At 33.5% G+C, this 19127-nt stretch overlaps 1 protein-coding gene across 4 annotated transcripts in view; it reads right to left on the bottom strand.

Annotated features, from left to right (window-relative positions):
* Window positions 1-19127, bottom strand: part of ERBB4 (erb-b2 receptor tyrosine kinase 4) — a 1183012-nt gene that overhangs the window by 312297 nt on the left and 851588 nt on the right. For all 4 annotated transcript variants that reach the window (XM_030916910.1, XM_030916912.1, XM_030916913.1 and 1 more), the window contains exons 10-12: window positions 17812-17885; window positions 16598-16688; window positions 14457-14656 (exon numbers count right to left, since the gene is read on the bottom strand). In XM_030916910.1, the coding sequence (XP_030772770.1) occupies window positions 14457-14656; window positions 16598-16688; window positions 17812-17885 (365 nt within the window). The remainder of the gene's footprint in view (window positions 1-14456; window positions 14657-16597; window positions 16689-17811; window positions 17886-19127) is intronic.

Genomic DNA, 19127 nt, shown 5'->3' on the forward strand with positions numbered 1-19127 from the left:
GTATAATTCTTTGTATATATTGCTGAATGCTATTTGCTACTACTTTGCTAAGGCGTTTTGCCTCTAGATTCTTTAGAAATACATTGGCCTTTAGTTTTATTTCTTTTTGGAGGGGGTATTCTTTCTTCATTTATGAATACTAATATTCAAAACCATCATGAAAAATAGGAACGATCATGGATTTTATAGGTAGGCAGAGTCACAGAGAGTGTAAGTTGCCCAAGGCCACAAGTGTCGAGTTAAAACCCAATACAGGGCTGGGTGCGGTGGCTCACACCTGTAATCCCAGCACTTTGGGAAACCGAGGTGGGAAGATCACGAGGTCAGGAGATTGAGATCATCCTGGCAACATGGTGAAATCTTGTCTCTACTACTAAAAAAAAAAAAAAAAAAAAAAAATAAAATAAAACAGAAAATTAGCCAGGCATGGTGGCAGGCACCTGTAGTCCCAGCTACTTGGGAGGCTGATACAGGAGAAAGGCTGAACCCAGGAGGCAGAGCTTGCAGTGAGTCGAGATCACACCACTGCACTCCAGTCTGGGCAACAGAAAGAGACGCCGTCTCAAAAAAAAAAAAAAAAAGAAAAAAAAAAGAAAAAAAAAAGAACCCCCACCCACCCGCCCAATACTGCCTAGCATCTATCACTCAGTGGAGATGAAAATGTGAACTCCATACCCTGCCTTCTCTGACATCACATGGAAGGGAGGTTGGCCTGGTGAGAGTAGAAGTCTACACTCTTCTCTCTTTTGTGAGCTTGAATGAAGTTTGTTTTTTTGTTTGTTATTTTTAGTATTGTATGTTTGTTTGTTGTTTTTCTGTGGTGTTTGGCTGGAGTAGAGCAGTTATTATCTAAAAGATTTCTGTCTTGTCTATCTGCTCCTTTCCAGATTCTTTGGGTAGAAAGAACAGGCTTTTGTTGGGGTTTTTTAAATCTGCATCTGTTGGGGTTTTTGAGTTGCCAGTTTCTTCATCTCGAAATCTGGGATATATGTAGCAAAAAAAAAAAAAAAAAAAAAAAAAAACTCAGAGAACTCACCTCTGCATTGTTCTTTGGGTTCCAAGATCCCACACCTGTCTGCCTCTTCTGGCCACCTTTCAGAGTCGTCTTATAATGTCCAGGGTTTTTATTTGTACTTAGTGGAGGAAAAGGTAAAAGTATGTTTCCTCCATCTTCCCAGAAGCAAAATCCCAGTAAACATCTTTAATTTATTGCAGACTGTTTTCAAGTTATACTCTGCCACTTCACATCTATTCTAAGGATCTTAAAATAGGATGCTTTTATTTCTTATTCCTTACCTTTGAGCTACTGTCACATCTTACTTTCCCATGTTATTCACTCCACATTACATTGTTACTATTTTTGATTTAGCATGACATTGCATTTGAAGACAACTAAATAATAAGATGAAAGTCGTATATATTCATCCATGTAGTTACCATTTCTGGTGCTCCTCAGCCTATGTACAGATCTGCATTTCCATCTGGTATTATTTCCTCCTGTCCGAAGGGCTTCCTTTAATATTTCTTACAGTGCAGTTGTCTCTGCATGCTGTTTTCCTCTCTGGTATTGTCGGTGAACTCTAGCTGCATTATTCTGCCTGGATTCCTAGCTCTGTCTTCTCAACTTGGAGTTCTTGGGACTCCGCCTGGGATCTTCCTCACTATACTGTGGCTTAAAATCTCTCTCAAGGCAGTTAACCAGAGCAGTCATAAGGCTCACCTCATTTATTTTCTCACTCTCAGGAATCACTTTCCCTTGTGTTCTGCTTTCCAGTCTCTTGCAATCTGTTGTTTCATCTATTTTGTCCTTTTTTTTGATTGTTTCACGAGGGAGGGTAAATTTGATCCCTCCCTTTTGTTATTTCATCTTGGTCAGAAGTGGACGTCTTATATTTACTTTCAACAGTGCAGAGTGGGATGACTTGCTGTTTCTTGTTTATAGACAAAAGTTTTCACATAAAATTTCTCCCAAATGCTCCAAAAAAGCTGCTAAGCATCCACTAAACTTCATTGAAAACTACATATTCTTCTATTCTAACTAATTAACTTTATAGTTATTTTAAATAACAGATAAAGAGAATTTTTGAAGATAATATGAAAGAACAAAGACTAAATGGAATGCTTTCCTGTATAGATAGCATTGACCCTATGCTTAAATATATTATAAATTATTTTAGGTAACTCATAGTTTGCAGGTTTTGCTTAATTGTGGTTTTCTCCATGTCTTAAAGATTTATTAAAATGAAATATCATATTTTATGACTATATTTTATCTTCTTACCATATATACACTCTCTTCCCCCAAAAAGTTGAATGATTTGATGTTTTACTTGGGAATGGCTTATCAACAGTTTATCTGTTACATTAATTTTGAACCAATAGCAATAGTGCTTATTTCTTTCTGATTTAGTCATAATACAGAGAAAGAGGTCTCTCTCATTCCACAAAAGAAATGTCAGCATAAATGGAATCTATGTTTGAAACAGAATTTTGCTCTGTTGCCCTAGCTGGAGTGAATGGTGTGATATTGGCTCACTGCAGCCTTGACCTCCTGCACTCAAGTGATCCTTCCACCTTAGCCTCCCAAGTAGCTTGGACTAAAGGTATGCACCATGACACCTGGCTAATTTTGTTTGTTTGTTTGTTTGTTTTTTGTAGAGATGAAGTTTCACCATGGTGCCCACCCTGGTCTCAAACTAAAGTGCTGAGATTACAGGCATAAATGATTGCACCCAGCCAGAAACAGAATCTTAATATAGGTCTTATATCACCACCTCCCAAAAAGTAGAATATAAATGACTTCCCACTAATTTATAAAGATGTAAAGAGTAAAAAGATAGTTTAACCAAACTGATTAAATATAAATGGATGGTCTAATTCTATATAATAGACAAAGTTAAAAAGTAGCAAAGATCAATTACATTTAAGAATATTAAGTTACAATACTCAACCATTTAGACATTTAAAGGTTATCAAGTATCTCATTTTCTGACATATATAGTTATATACAGTGTTTACATACTCTTTCTAATTGGATAAACATGATCTTCAGAGGAAATCCTGAAGAGGGAAAGTTGTATTATGAGAACAACTTGTAAAGAGAAGTAGAGAATGGTTAAAATTATACTGTAGGGTGTCATGAGTCTCTCACTCTGTATTGATCACTTTTGTTTTCTTTTTTTTATATTTTTTGTTCATCAAGTTCTATCTCAGACCTTCAATTACAGATAATTTTATCTATCTATATAAAATATATATACACACATTATACATACAATATATAAATATATATCAATGTAATAATAATATAATATACATTATATATAATATAAATCAAATATGTATTCAGTGCTAACTAAATATAGAATATAGTAGGTGTCTTTAGTGTCCTCATTTAACTCAGTTTCATTCTTGAGGACATTGACAAGGTCACAAATATGACCTTGGCACTATTTTATGATATTCCATAAACTTTTGGGCCCATTTATTTTACCATATCACATTATTTATTTTCAGGTTTGCTATCTTCTCCCTCTGTCCCTACCCCTTCCCTCTGCTAAAGGTGACAGAACTTTGCAGTATGTGGAAGGGTAAAGGCTGACTGCTTTGATCTTTCGTTATATGCTTTGACACTAATTGGAGAGGAAGCTTTAGCTTCACTCAAAATCTTACCTCTCTTCTGCTATCTAACGCCTCCCTGGGTCTTTATCATATGCCCAAATTGAGAGCAGTTTTGGGTCAGGGAAACAATATGTATTGGAAGAAAGCAATAATAAACAGAAAACCATCATAACTATTTTCTTCTCATTCTTTCCAAACCAATAGATGATGGAAATGAAGGTAGGTTTATCATTTTCTCCAGAGTGAAATCAAAGGAAGTATCTCCACACAGCATAGAACAAAAGGCCAAGGAAGCTACTTCTTTGAAATTCTTAAGAGAAAGAAATTTTCGATCAGCACCAATAATTCAACAGCCCTCTGACTTCCCACAGTGATAGTCATGAGTGAAGGAGTGGAAGGGCTCTTCAATGACTTACAGTTCAAAAGGCCATTATAAACCTCTCTAAAGAAACTTTAGCAATGTAGTTATTAGGCAACCTTTAACTTCTTCCGTGTTTCTTCTGGAAGCTGCAAAATAGATTTTTCTTTATCTCATCTGAATTCCAGGTGTCTGTTAAAAATTTGGAGAGATAATAATGTGCTTAGCATTTTGACCTTTACCGAGAACACTGAACCTGCTTTAACTAAAATAGAGGGAAGCTTAAAATAATGGATTTTGCTCCAGTGTTGTATGTGAAAGTAAATGGATTATTTCAAAAATATTGAAACGTATTTGGACAGGTAATGTTCTTCCTTTTTTTAAAGCTGAAAAGTACCGTTTAATAGTCATTATAGTTAAGGTTTTGTGATTAGACATAGACTTAAACTCTTACTCTGTAATGACCCATGTAGCCTTGGGCAATTACTTACATGCTACTTATCTTTAAAGTGAATAGTAATATCTAGTAATATCTTCTTTTCAGGATTGTGATGAAGATTAATCATCAAATTAGTAGAATTTTTAATGCAGGGTCTAAGACATTAAGTAAATGCTCAATACATGTACTTACTCAAGAGAAATGTGAAGGCATAAAAGCATATCCCTGTGTTTACTTTAAAAAATATTTATTGAGAAACTACTTTATGCAAGCTCTGCTAAGAGCTGAGGATATAACTGAAATATGAAATAGAATACATATTTTGTTACCTCTTGGAGTTTACAGCTAATGAGAAAAACAGGCTGCATATAAATTTATGTATGCATAGAAATGTGTATGTGTGTATGTATGTGTATATACATGTATATATGTGTGTGTGTATATATATATATATATATATATATATCAGAGCGCTGAGAGAACATAGAATATAGAAGTTGTCTTAACTTAGTGGGCAAATGGCATTAGGCCAGCCCACGAAAGAAGGGACATTAAAGCTGAAATACGAAGGGTAAGTAGAAATTCTTAAGGCAAAGGGGTAGGGGAAACGGGCAATTGTAACTCCAGCCAAGAGAGTCTAAGGAAGGAATCAGATTAGTGCTCTCAGAAAACTGACATGGGCAGCATATGGGAAAGTGGTACCCTGTAAACTGGTAAGATGGAGATGGGACAGATTGTGCAAGACCTAGTTGCCATTTTCAGGATTTTTGTGTTTTGTCCAAAGATCTGTTGGAAATTGTTGAAAGATTCTAAGCGGGAGAGTAAAGGACCTCCTATTTCAAAAAATGTCAGTTAAATTTCTTTGATGGGATTGACTTGAAGGCATATTTGAATAGTTGGTGACAAGGAGATAATAGTGATAATAGAGATGGGCATTTGACCCAAATAGGGTCAACCTGTACTGGAGAGGGAAGGTAGAGCTTTTTAATCTGTGTTCATAAACTCATAAACTCTGTGAATGCTCTTAGCATATGGCTGCCAGGACGAGTAATGTTTCATGAAGAATGAGAATTTGCCTAAGAGGAAAGCAGAGTGAAGCAAATAGAGGATTGAGTCCTAGTGATGTTGTTTGAACCCCTGGATCCAATTGTGTTTGAAAAGATATTCCTTGGACTTCTCATTTCTGTGAGTTAATATGGTCTCTCTATGCCTAAAGTAATTTGAGTTGGGCTCATGTCACTAAAAGAATACTGAAATAATTTCCTTTCATGCTGTAACAAATTACTACAGACTTCATTGCTTAAAACCACCTACATTTAAGCTCTCATAGTTCTGGAGTTCAGATGTCCAAAATGACTCTTAAGGGGCTAGAATCAAGGTTTTAGCAAGACTGATTGCTTCTGAAGTCTCCAGGAGAGAATTTGTTCCTTGCCTCTTTTAGCTGTTAAAGACCCCTTTGGCGTGAGCTTGAAGTGACATTGCTGCAACCTTTGCTTCCGTGGTTATATCACCTTTTCCTTTACAGTAGTCAAACCTCCCTCTACCTTCCTCTTATAAAGACACATGTGATTATATTTGTAACCCACTCAAATAACTTCAGGATAATCATTCTATTTTAAGATCCATAACATCTGCTAAGTCGTTTTTACCACATAAGATAACGTTCATAGGTTCTGAAGATTTGAATGCGGTCATCCTCATGGGGCCATCATTCAGTCTTTCGTAAGCACTAAACTGCCCAGCAATAAGCTCTGTCTGTAGGCAAGGTTAGACATGTGTAAAGTAGAATGACATTATATGACATTGTAAAAAATTATAATGGGTTAATAAAGAAGTTGGGGAAGCAGCAATGGAGAAGTGCAGAGACATACCCATTCCCCATGTTGAACAGGTTAAATAGATGCTACACAAATTGTTGTTAACTCTTATATACCCTAGTTACTGTATATCTCTGACATGAGTGGGACCACAGCAGGAAATTCTGATAGGAGGAGGTGAGAGGCAGTAGTGACAGCAGAAATGAAATGTTAGAAATTCTTAAGGTTTGATTAGAAAACTGAGCACAATATAAAACACCTCTCAGAAGAGATGTAAGTGTAAAAAAGTAAAATGAATCCAAAAGTATTTTGTTGAAAGTCTAAAGTAAATAAAATCTGATAGTACAATACTTATTATACTATAATTACCCAATTACTGTGTAAACTATAATTAAATGTTCCCCTTATTTATTGAATATGTTATCATTAGTAAATGCAAAACAAATCCCACTATTTATAGAATACTTTTTAAAGTTAGCTCTTTATCTTTGTCTCCCAAACCTATTATTAAATATCTGGTTTTAAGCTATTCAATTATGAATTTTCCTACAAGGGAACACAGCTTCAGAAGAAAAAATGAATTGTTATGATCATGTGTCCTTGAATATATTTTTGACTATAGAACGATGGGGGAATAATATGGGGTGTGATAGAGTAGAGTTTCCCAAGGATTTTCCACAGGCACCTGTCTCAGAATGAACTGCTTTGTATTAAAAATGCAGAATCCCAGGTTTCCCATCACACTGTCTGTGTTAGTTTCATAGAAATAGTGTAACAAACTGCCATGAACTAGGCTTCTTAAAACAACAGAAATTTATTCTCTCACAGTTCTAGACGTCAGAAGTCCAAAATCTAGGTGTTCACAGGCTAGTTTCTTCTTGGGGCCTCAGATGGAGAATGTTCTATGGCCCTCCCCTAGCTTTTGGCAGTTGCCAGCAATTCTTGGTGTTCTGGGCTTGCTGCTATATCACTCCAATAGTCGCTTCTGCTGTCACACAGCTGTCTTTCCTCTGAGTGGGTGTATGTCTTCACATGGTGTTCTCATTTGTGTGTGTCCATCTGTGTGTCTCTTCTCTTCTTCTTATAAGTACACTAGTCATTTGATGAAGGACCTACCCTGCTCCAGTATAAGCTCATCTTAACTTTCCTTTTAACTACACGTGCAAATACCCTATTTCCAAATATAGTCACATTCATAGATACCAGGGGTCAAGACTTGAGCATCTTCTGGAGGGGACACAATACAACTCACAACAGTGTCTAAATAAGAATCTCTGGAGAACCGGAGCCTAGCTTTTGCATTTTTAATGATTATAGGTTTTACTTTAAAATTTTGCAACCATTGATGAAGAGGCAAGTCAAGTTAAAATATCACCCACCGTTTGTAATAAAAACTGGAGCCTGCAGTAATCCTGGCTTTTATTGTTGAGAGATCATTCTCTCAGAATTTCTAGATTACAAAATAGAAGGGATATCATTTCCGTAGCTAATTGGCAAGAGTAACTACTTATTATCCTTTTGATAAGAACATAGAGAACATTTTGTAGCATTGTTAGTAATTAGTATGCTGTTTCAAATACAATAACAGAATCTTACTTGAATGCTTTTTTTTTTTTTTTTTTTTTTTTTTTTTTTACAAAGAACAGTGTATTGATGTATTACTCTAGTAATTTTGAAAGGAAAAATCTTAGAAGTATAATTAAGATTTTTTATTTTCTGATTACTCAGAATAGTGACTTCACTATATTCAAAGTTACACACTTTATGGTTCTTACCAAGTTATGGTTTAATGAAATGTGTCACAGAGTTCATTAATTTCCCAGGCTACCAGGCCCAAAGAATAGTTCCTCTAACTTGGTAGGCTGCATTTTGTTTGTAAAAGCACATTTACTCAAGATAGGATGTAATCCTATCTTGATAGGGATGGGTTAGGAGTGCACAAATTAAAGGTGAAGGTATGGGAGCAGGAGAAAGTAAGAAAATCTGCCTTACCTTAGTAATATTTTCTTAAAATAAGGTAAATCTCAATTTGTAATCAAAATTCATTTTCTGTAATATACAACATATTAGAAATGACGACGATATAAAGTCTGTTTATTTTATAGAAATCCAACATTTCTTATGTTGTTATAGTAAGTAAAATGCTTGCTTCTGTATTTTGCTGTTTTTATCCCAGTTATGAGAGAAAAACAAATAAAACAATATATTAAGCAAACACTGTTTTATTCTTCACGGTGTGAGGTGCCTTCTATTCCCTACTTATTAACTCTTCGACCTGCTTCAATTCTGGACATGCAGTGACTCATTATAAAATTGGATGATGTTGTCATCCAGACAGTTCAGTTATTAGCAATTAACTATAGCTCTAAAATTACCTTTTTCTAGATTCATGTAAAATGGGGTGGATTTTTCTACTGTCAAATTTCAGAAACATAAAAACCACAAATAAATATAAAAATGTGTATCCTTTTTAGCTTATTTATGCCAAAAATATATTCCCCATCACCAAATATTTTTGCCTTGAGCCATTAATTTAAACTTGATTTTTTTTGAATTTTAGGAAGTACTAAGTCTGTTACTTATCATAAAGCCAATTGTAAAATGTTTTAATTTAGAAGAGAAAAAGAAAAATAAATATATTTCAAGGGATTCTCAAACATATACTTTTTATCTGCTTATGATTTTGAGATCATTTCTAAATCGTTCAATGTCTAGCCTCCTGTTAATAATGTAATAACTAATATTATTCCTTCTATATCTCCCAATGGTTGATCTCACAAGTTTTTAATTAATCACTTTAATAAGGTACATTTTTCTTCTGCATAAAAAAGAAAGCTCTTGATATTTATCTTTCCTTTTTTATGTTCAAGAAGGCATTTTTTTGTAAAATAAAATTAAATATCGTATCTTCACATTATATATGTATATGTGAATGTCTAATATATAAACTATTTTTAATAGAAACATAAAATTTTTAGTAGTAATAATAATAGCTAACACATGTATAGCTCACTCTTGCTCTTTCTTTCTTTCTTTCTTTCTTTCTTTCTTTCTTTCTTTCTTTCTTTCTTTCTTTCTCTCACTCTCTCTTTCTCCTTCCTTCCTTCCTTTTCTTCCTTTCCCTCCCTCCCTCCCTTCCTACCTCTCTCCCTCCCTCCCTCCCTCCCTCCCTCCCTCCCTCCCTTCCTTCCTTTCCTCCTTCCTCTCTCTTTCTTTTCTCTCTTTCTTTCTTTCCTCACTTTGCTGCCCAGGCTGAAGTGCAACGGCATGATCTTGGTTCACCACAATCTCCACCTCCTGAATTCAAGTGATTCTCCTGCCTCAGCTTCCCGAGTAGGTGGGATTACAGGTGTGCACCACAACATCTGGCTAATTTTTGTATTTTTAGTAGAGACGGGGTTTCACCATATTGGCCAGGCTAGTCTCGAACTCCTGACCTCAGGTAATCTGCCCACCTCTGTCTCCCAAAGTGCTGGGATTACAGGCATGAGCCACCATGCCCAGCCAACATTTTATTTATTTCGAGAGGAATCACGGTGAAATGAAGAGCCTAGACTTTGAAGTCAGACAGGCATTGGGTTGAAGTCCTTAATAGGATTTTAGTAGTGCCAAAACTGGAAATATTACTTAACTTTCTTAATAAATGTATACTCATCTGCAAATGCAGATGATTATACTTTACAGGGTGGTTGTAATAACTAAATTAAACAATATAGCTAGGTTGAGAGATAGAGTCTGGTACCTTTTAGCTGATTTGTTAGCTGATTAGCTAAAGCCAATAAGGAGAGATGGGTTGTTTAATAAATTATTTTGGATCCACATCGCAATCAGAAATTTTTTTTTAAAATGCTATGCCAAAACGTCAAGATGTGTTAAAAATTTCAATATTGTTTTTAAAGTACTAGATGAAAAGAATCATCTAAAAATACAAGATCAAACAATTAAAAAGGAAAAGAACAATCTAACCACTTAACTATATAAAAATTTGGTTTGATAAACATTGGATTATCAAAAGACAAATTATTCAAATTACCAGTAAGAGAGGAACTTATTCCCAACACATTTAAGGAACAAAATTTAATGAATTTAATTTGTAAATAGTTCTTTCAAATTTAGGAGAAAAAGAACAACTCCCAAATTAAAAATGAACAAAGTTCACATATACAGCAATTTACAAGATAAAAAAAGATGAATTAATCATGTAAATATAAAATACTTCTTTTCTTCTTTTAGATCACTGAAATTTAAAACCATAGATAATATCCAGTGATTTAAAGAGTGGTGGAAAATATTACTATCACACAGTGTTTGCAACAAGGTTAATTGATTTAGTATTTTCGGAGGATGACAGAGAAATTAGTGAGAAAATTTTTATGTAGCCTCATTTACAGAGAAATTCCACATCTAAGTTTTTAGCCACAGGAAATAATTGTACACTATAAAATGTTTCATAAACTAAATACACATCATGGCAGTAGTGATAATATAAAAATGGAAAATAATTTAAAATACAATTAATATGGTACTGGTCCAGAATACTTCTATAAATAGCTTTACAAAGGAATGAGGAAGGCCAGGCATGGTGGCACACGCCTGTAATCAGCACTTTGGGAGGCCGAGGTGGGTGAACCAACTGAGGTCAGGAGTTCGAGACCAGCCTAACCAACATGAAGAAACCCCGTCTCTACTAAAAATACAAAATTAGCCAGGTGTGGTGTTGCATGCCTGTAATCTCAGTTACTCAGGAGACTGAGGCAGGAGAATCGCTTGAACCCAGGAGGCAAAGGTTGTGGTGGGCCAAGATCGTGCCATTGCACTCCAGCCTGAGCAACAAGAGTGAGACTCTGTCTCAAAAAAAAAAAAAAAAAAAAAAAAAAAGGAATAAGGAAGAGCTCTATCTATTGAATGTGAGATGCTTATACTGATGCTTATAGTATATTAAGTACAAGACATAGATGACTGAATAGTATTTAAATAGAAATGGTATGATCCCATTCATATATGAAAATATATATTTCACTATCCTTATCTAAATATATGAAAAATACATTCACCAAGAATTATATATAATGTAGTTTTAAAAATATTTTTCTATATTTTTGATTGGTTTTATTTTGAACAATGAAAAAGGTCCTATTATAATTGGAAAAATAAAAATATTTTTATTTTGAAAATCAATAATGAATTTCTCTCTTATTCATGTTGAGTTTAACAGTATCTGTACAAATATTTTTAAGACTTTAGATACATAAGTTCAAATATAACTCGGATTCTGAAGGGCTGGTGTAATATTTATCTCTACACTGTTTATATTTCAGTGTTAAAAATTTATGCTTAAATATTTTAAGAAACTTCAAATGCTTTTATAAATCTACTCTAAAACTTCTTCCACCTAACACTGCAATTTGGTTACTATCATAACCACATAAATGATAGAGGCCCAAAATATTCTAGCTTTTCATGTCCCAGAGTTTCCCTCAATCTCAATCTCTTCAAACCAGCTTTGAAATTTTTGACTTAAAAGAGTAAGATTGCTCTAGCCACTGTTACCCTTTATAGATGAGTTAACTTTTTTTAATATTGTCATTACTGTTTTAAATCATGCTGAACTCCGAAAAACACCATCACAAATGAAGGACTGCCTTTTCATTAAGTTCATAAGCCAACTCTTAGATTTAGATCAGAGTATTTCACAGTAACTGTGTTTAAATGTAAGTGGGCATGTAAAGGTGTGTATGCATGGATATGTTTTCTAGGTGTGTGTATATGCATGTGTGTTGTATATGGAACTGCATACAGACATTCATGCTGTATAGGCATATATGTTTAGGTGTTGTAGTGAACATGTGTGTATGCTCATGTACATCTTGTCTGTGTATGATATACCAAGATGGAATATCCAAAAAGGAAACATTTACAGTGCATTTAAAATGAAGCAAGCATTTAGACATTCCCATTACAAACAGTACTGGGGATCGTAAACATCAGCAGCATCTCTGAGGTCAAGTTTACAGGGTAATTATATTTCTGAAAATGGAGGCATATGGAATTTTTATGGATCCAGTGTGCTGTGAGTCTGAAGTCCAAATTTTGATAAATGAATTCCATGCAAAATATATTTATTCTAAAATGTTAAAAATGAAAAACGATATGCTTGATACTATAGCACCACAAAACTATGTTTCTCCTAACTGCTTCATTTTTTTTTTCCCCAAACTGCAAAGTCAATTCTTGTGCACAGAACAAAAAAAAAATATGGCTATGGTCTGAAAAGTAGTCAACCTCAATCCAAGAAGCATAACACTGAAAGTTTAAACGCATTTTATATTTTAGTTATTATCATTATTATTATTATTCACTCCCTTTTGGTCATTTGAAATGTTTAGAAATTTTAAAGAGGTGTGAAATAACATTATATAATTTACTGAAATATCCCTTTTTCTCATCTTGCTTCCCTACATTTATTTTTTGCATTTTCTTCTTCCCATTTGCTTTTCGAGTATAGAAAGTTACATGAAATATGAATTTTTGTAGGATTTGTAAACTGATTAAGTGCATCAAAGAGGAAGAGTGTTTTTTTCTGATTATTTTATATATTTCTTTACATTATTTTGAATTCATAGCTAAATTTTTGAAAGGTAGTGGTACTAATTTTTTTAAGGATGTCGAAGGAAACAAGAGTATAACCCTGATTTAGGGAAACATTCGTCAATTGGTATTGAAGAAGATTCTATCTTATTGACATGAATCATCTACTTCGGGGCATATACACACACATATTGTGATGTGGGATAAGAAGCTTAAGCATTAGGGAAAAAGCAAAGCAAATTTTCTTTTAGAAATCAGTAATGTGTAAAACCAAGGATATAACATAGGCCAAATGAAATAATGAATATCATTCAATATAACATGCATATTTTGATACACAATTAGATTTTATTTTTCGTGATTCTACGTGGAACAGAAGAATGAGTAAGAACTTAAGTTCACTCTTAGCAAGAACCTCATGTTGGGATAGATCTCCTTCATTTAGAAATATTTTTAAGGATTGAAAAGAGCTAAAATATAAGAGAATTAATCATAAATTATATTTTATGAAGATTGGTAGACTGAGCTGCCTTAGATTATTTCTGGAATAAGATGGGATCTTAATAAATCAATTAATTCACTGAAAATAAACAAATTATGTTGGTCTCTTAAGAGTTGATAACTTTTAAAAAAGTCTTCAATTTATTCACACACACACACGCACACATACACACACAAACTCAATCATTATTCATGTATACCCTTATGATTACTTTAATGGAGAGATCAAAGAAGTAAGAAAATACTCTGAGAGCAGAATTTTCTAGGGTTCTGCCTTTTAGAACAGATTGATTTTGTGCCCACAACAAGAATATTCATTTGCAAACAGATCATTTGAGTTAGGAGTCATTTTATTCAGTATTTACCATAATAAGTCAGATGATTGTACTCATAATAGTGGCACTCATAGGATGTAGGAAAGAGTAGTATTCAGTAGAAAAACAGGGAAGAATTAAGCATAAATCATTGGAATATCAGTGCATTAGATAGGAATGGCATAGTCGTGTGCCTACAAAAGCATTATTTGCTTCAGAGTAAATGAGAAATTATTAAATGAATCAATAAGTAGCAAAACAGATGAAAAAATGATAAATACATGTCTACATAAATGCATTAATAAAGTAAACTTTCTTTCTGAACAACAAAACATCTTGAACAATATACTTCTTGAATAGTAGTTTTTACACATGTTAGAAAAATACAATTTCATTTTTCTTACCACCTCTAAATGGCAAAACTCTGTTATTCTGTTATGAAAATCACTGAAACCAAACAACAAACAGAGAATTCAATAGGGTGATCTCCACAAATTGACTGGATCTTTGAAATTACTTGGGATGCCAATAATTTAAATACCCAGGTTCCATTTAGACATACTGAATTCAAATCTCCACAGGAGGGTTCTTAAGATTAGGTAAGACATCTTGCAAATAAATATGCCATATGTTGTAGAATGTCACTTATTCTGATTATTTCATATCATATTGGTAATTGTAATAACTACCTTCCTTTTTAAGGGTTGGGATAACAAAGCAACAATTCTGACCTGATGTTATTTTTAATTTTTTGGTCCAAAGAAGAATGGGAAAAAATTTAAGTCTCTATGTTTTAAATGTCTGAGTAATGTACTTACTACAGTTTTCAGCTTTTCTATTGTCCCGGATTACTATTCTTTGGTTGATTGTGCTGAAGAGTGTTGTCCAGTTAATGGTATGATAATAACACAAGTTGCTGTTGTCAGTGATATAGATGTTTCCTGCGCTGATTTCCTTCAGGGACTGGAACTGTAGAGAGGTGATGCCCTGTTGCTTGAGGATAAGCAAGGAGAGGCCACTAAGGAGGGGGAAGGGAGAAAATGGAACCATGAGACACATTCTGGAGTAAAATAAGGCTGTCACATTTTATTTTTAAAATAGTATTAATGGAGTATAAACAGAGACTGAATCAGTAAATCTGTGTTTTGAATGATATTTATTTTTACATGCTATATACAGTTTTTAAAGTAATAATTTGACCTCCCAAAGTAAAATTTCCATTGCTTACAGTTATGCATATTGGCAGTGTATCTCTATTTCTGTGTATATATTTACCACCGAAATATCTGCTCACCATCTTCCCATCCCAAGCCTTAACCTTACGTTGTTCAATGATGAAATCCTGTATTAACACTAAAGAAGTGTTTATAAAACAATCGTTCATCTACTCAAAGTAAGACATTAATTCCTCTTTATGTAATAGATTTAGACATATAGATATACTTTCAGAGTATGTCTAAATAATTTCAGAAAATGATTATAGGTATTTAGCTTTAATTTATACCTCAGGCACCAGAACTGTAATAATTGAGGCATGTGTAAGTAAGGTTAGGAGACGGTAAAAAGTAAAGAATAAAACTAAACTAAAATTAGAAAAAGTAAACAAACTCAGATGCCTTGGGTATCTGGGGAAAAGGTCTCTAAAAGATAAATAACAAGTACCCTGTTTAGAATTGCTCACGTCATGCACTCCATACTTGGAAAATACTAACATTACTTTGAGTGACAGATGATTGAAAAATTAAAGAAACTACTTTTATTTTAATATAGTCCACATTATTGTAATTGTTTACTTTTTTACTTTTTTTTACTTATTTACTTTTCCATTATCTAAAGCATAAACATGCTTCCCATATTTCAATCAGTTAATGAATATTATTTTACATTTTGGAGATGAATGCTTTCCACTTTTATTTTTAGTTTTAAATATTCTTTGCTGTTAATATTTAGAATTATTTTCCATGGTTGTCAGAATATGTGTGTGTGTGTGTGTTTGTGTGTGTGTATGCTCAATGATAAAGACTAAGATGTAACTCTTTCTCTCAAATTTTGTCCCCATCATAACTATCTTGAGTTGTTGATTACAATGTTAGCACAATGTCTCGATTGGCTTATAATATTTATTCAATGGATAGTAAAAGTTGTTTACATATAGCACTCTAATAGGTTGTATCTCTTGACGATCCTTTCTTATTAAGCTCCTTTCTCCTTTACATTTTTAAAACCTCTTATAAATATAACTTTTAAATTTTAATAGTGAAATTCAATGTACTTTTTATAAAACATTATTATAAAATCAATGATGATATTAATTTTGTAGACATTTTGAACTTAAGTAGACAAATTAAAAAAATTCTTATGTAAATTGACTTTTAATTGCTCATAAATAAGAACATCATACAGATGACATTGAAGAAATCTGTTATTTACTCTTATAATGTGAATTTAAATTATTGACATTATAATTTTATCAATGGCCTTCTAAACCTGAAATTTTTGTCCATTTATTAAGCAGCAGTACATGTAGAATGGTGGACCAGCCCTGTGATGTGTAGTTCAAATTATAGCACCAGAGACAAGAACAGAACCTCCTGGCACAACAGCATTTGTATCCTATACACCCGAGTCATTACCAAGTCACACAACTCTTATCTTTTAATTATGATAACATCTGATAAAAAAGAAAGTTTCATTAATTGTTCATATCTTGCACCCCATACTTGCAAAATACTAATATTATTTTGAGTGACAGACAATTGAAAAATCAAACTATGTATTCTGTAATACTTCATACCATCATTGGAGGTATTTTCAATGAGCTTATCTTTGGAAACAAGGATGGAAGCATGATTTCCCCCCAGAATCAGTAAATCAATAAGAGTGATGGTTTTGACTTAATGCCCAGACGATGCTCCTCTTGAAATCTGTGAGACCCGCAATTTTAAACATATCCACTTACCTATAGAGTACTCTTCCACCAATGGTCACTAGGTTAGAAAAAACACTGAAATCAGTCATGTTTGGTGGCCATGACTGTATGTTCAGGAAACCTACAAATGAAGAGTAGTAAAAATAAATCAGAATATCATTGTCTTAGTATTAGTGCTGATTTTTCTTCAAATACGGTGAAAACATGTTGAAAGGTGGGAAGTGAGAAAGGGGTAGTGAACATTTCTATTTTTGAAGCACTCTATTATATATGTATTCTTCCAAGATTGAGTCTCTTACCCAATAAAACTGTATATGTTGAAAAGTTTCAATGACTCAATTTGATTTATTCTTATAAATGCAAGAATGTAGTCTAACTAGATAAAGAGAAAAATATAGTTTCAATTTATTTGAAATCTTTTACCTCTTCATCTGTATGCTTACGATATCAGTATCACCCTTGTATTCTAAGACATTTATATACATATCTAACCTTTCTCATTAGATTTTGCATTATTTTACGGTAAGTCCATGTCTGATTCATATCTATGGGCCCCATATTACCTACTAAGACAATGTTGAACACATTACAGGCTTAATATATATGTGTTAAATAAATGCTACATGTTATCCATGTTCAAGAGTACTTCTTTTGAAAAAGTAAACAGAAAAACATGGGTTCAAAGATCAGTTGACACTTGCAAGAGTTGTAATGTCAGACTTTCAAAGATACTCATTTTGTAATTCCATGGGCTTTCAAAATATGCATAAAAGCTAATACCGTCTTTAAAAATAATATGAGTTTTTACAAACTAAAATCTGCTTTGAAAATTAGTTGCTGAATACAATCTTATGTAACTTTTTTTTTGTTTGTTTTCTTTTTTGTTGTTATTTTGAGATGGCGTCTCACTCTATTGCCAGGGTGGAGTGCAGCGGCGTGATCTTGGCTCACTGCAATCTCCACCTCCTGGGTTCAAGCAGTTCTCCTGCCCCAGCCTCCTGAGTGGCTGAGATTATAGGCATGCACCATCACACCTAGCTAATTTCTGTGTTTTTAGTAGAGACAGGGTTTCACCATGTTGGCCAGGATGGTCTCAATCTCCTGATCTCATGATCCACCCGCTTTGACTTCTCAAAGTGCTGGGATTACAGGCGTGAGCCACTGTGCCCAGCCTATCTCATGGATTTTTTTTTTTTTTTTAATTATGTTGTCCATAGCACAACAGTTGCAGTTTTAAAAATTACCTGTTATCTCTCTGACTGTCCGAAAGACATTCAGTTTCTCTGGGTCTATGGCTTCAATTGCATTGTAAGGGTCCCTAGAAAATCAAGAAGAAAAGTAGCCAAATTTAAATTTTAATAAAGGAGTGAAAATATGAGAAATGTGACAGTAGTTATTTTATTCAAATTTAATTTTAATTAGCAATAGGGGCGTTATCAATGCATGTCTAAATTCATCTGTGCTAGATGTGGAGGAGGAATAATAGGTGTTTTGTGGACATTTTTGATGTCACAAAATATGAGATTTTCATCAAAGCCTATTCTAGATCTATAAGATTATTCAGATTGAACTATTCTGATGAAATTCCCAAAGATAGCAAGTTCATGTATGAACCATTTTCTATTGCTTTGTTTTAAAAGTTTATTATTGATTGGGAAGAATATATCTAGTCTAGAAATTAAATTATATTATAGTGAGAACAACTGGTATTTCTGCTCCTCAAAGAAGTATACATTGCTAACAGTACCTGGAATTCATAAGAAGGATAGAAACAAGCACAGATAAAATCGACATTTTTTTTTTCTGTAGCTCTACATTTATCTACTCGTAAATTTTCATAATATTTATGACATTGTCCAAAAGTATCTCTTCATACAGATTACTTAGAATCATCTTGTTCCTATCTAGCTTATTCATATTCACGTTTATAACACGGGGACTATTCTCTTCCACGTATATGAATTCAAGCAAGACTTCCAGTTTTTTTTTTTTTTTTAAAGAAATCCACAGTAAGTTTTAAAATTTTATTACATTAAAAGACATTTCATACTATCCTAGGTAGAGACCTCATATTAATATATATCATTTACAGAGAGATTAAATTTTATCCATTGGCTGCTTCTTCAAGACAGATCAAAGCTTCTAAGAACAGTGATCTTAGGCTTTTTTAGAAGTATGTATCCACCTGTAGCAGTCAAACAAATTTTATTCTTACTGTAGACATCTCTTCTTTTACTGGTCTCTGAGAACGTTCCTTTTCGGTGTGGTGAATAACCACTAGTGCTCCACTATAAGTAGCCTTAATAGGGCTATCAATCAACATGCTCCATAACCCCCTGACAAACAGATAGGCATATGGCCTATGTCCTGGGGACTTGTGTCTGAATCCATTGGCATTTATTCATGCCAGCATTCAAGTCCTGAAAAGAGTATCAGTTCCAGCAACCTTGATCTCTGGAACCACCTTGTACTGGCTTTCTGAACTTTGTTCATCAGCATATTCTTCTCTACTGCAAACCATTCCACATCTTTAAAAAAAATTTGCTTGATTAAATTACTG

This window comes from Rhinopithecus roxellana, chromosome 14 (genome assembly GCF_007565055.1).
Source record: "Rhinopithecus roxellana isolate Shanxi Qingling chromosome 14, ASM756505v1, whole genome shotgun sequence".
NCBI lineage: Eukaryota > Metazoa > Chordata > Mammalia > Primates > Cercopithecidae > Rhinopithecus > Rhinopithecus roxellana.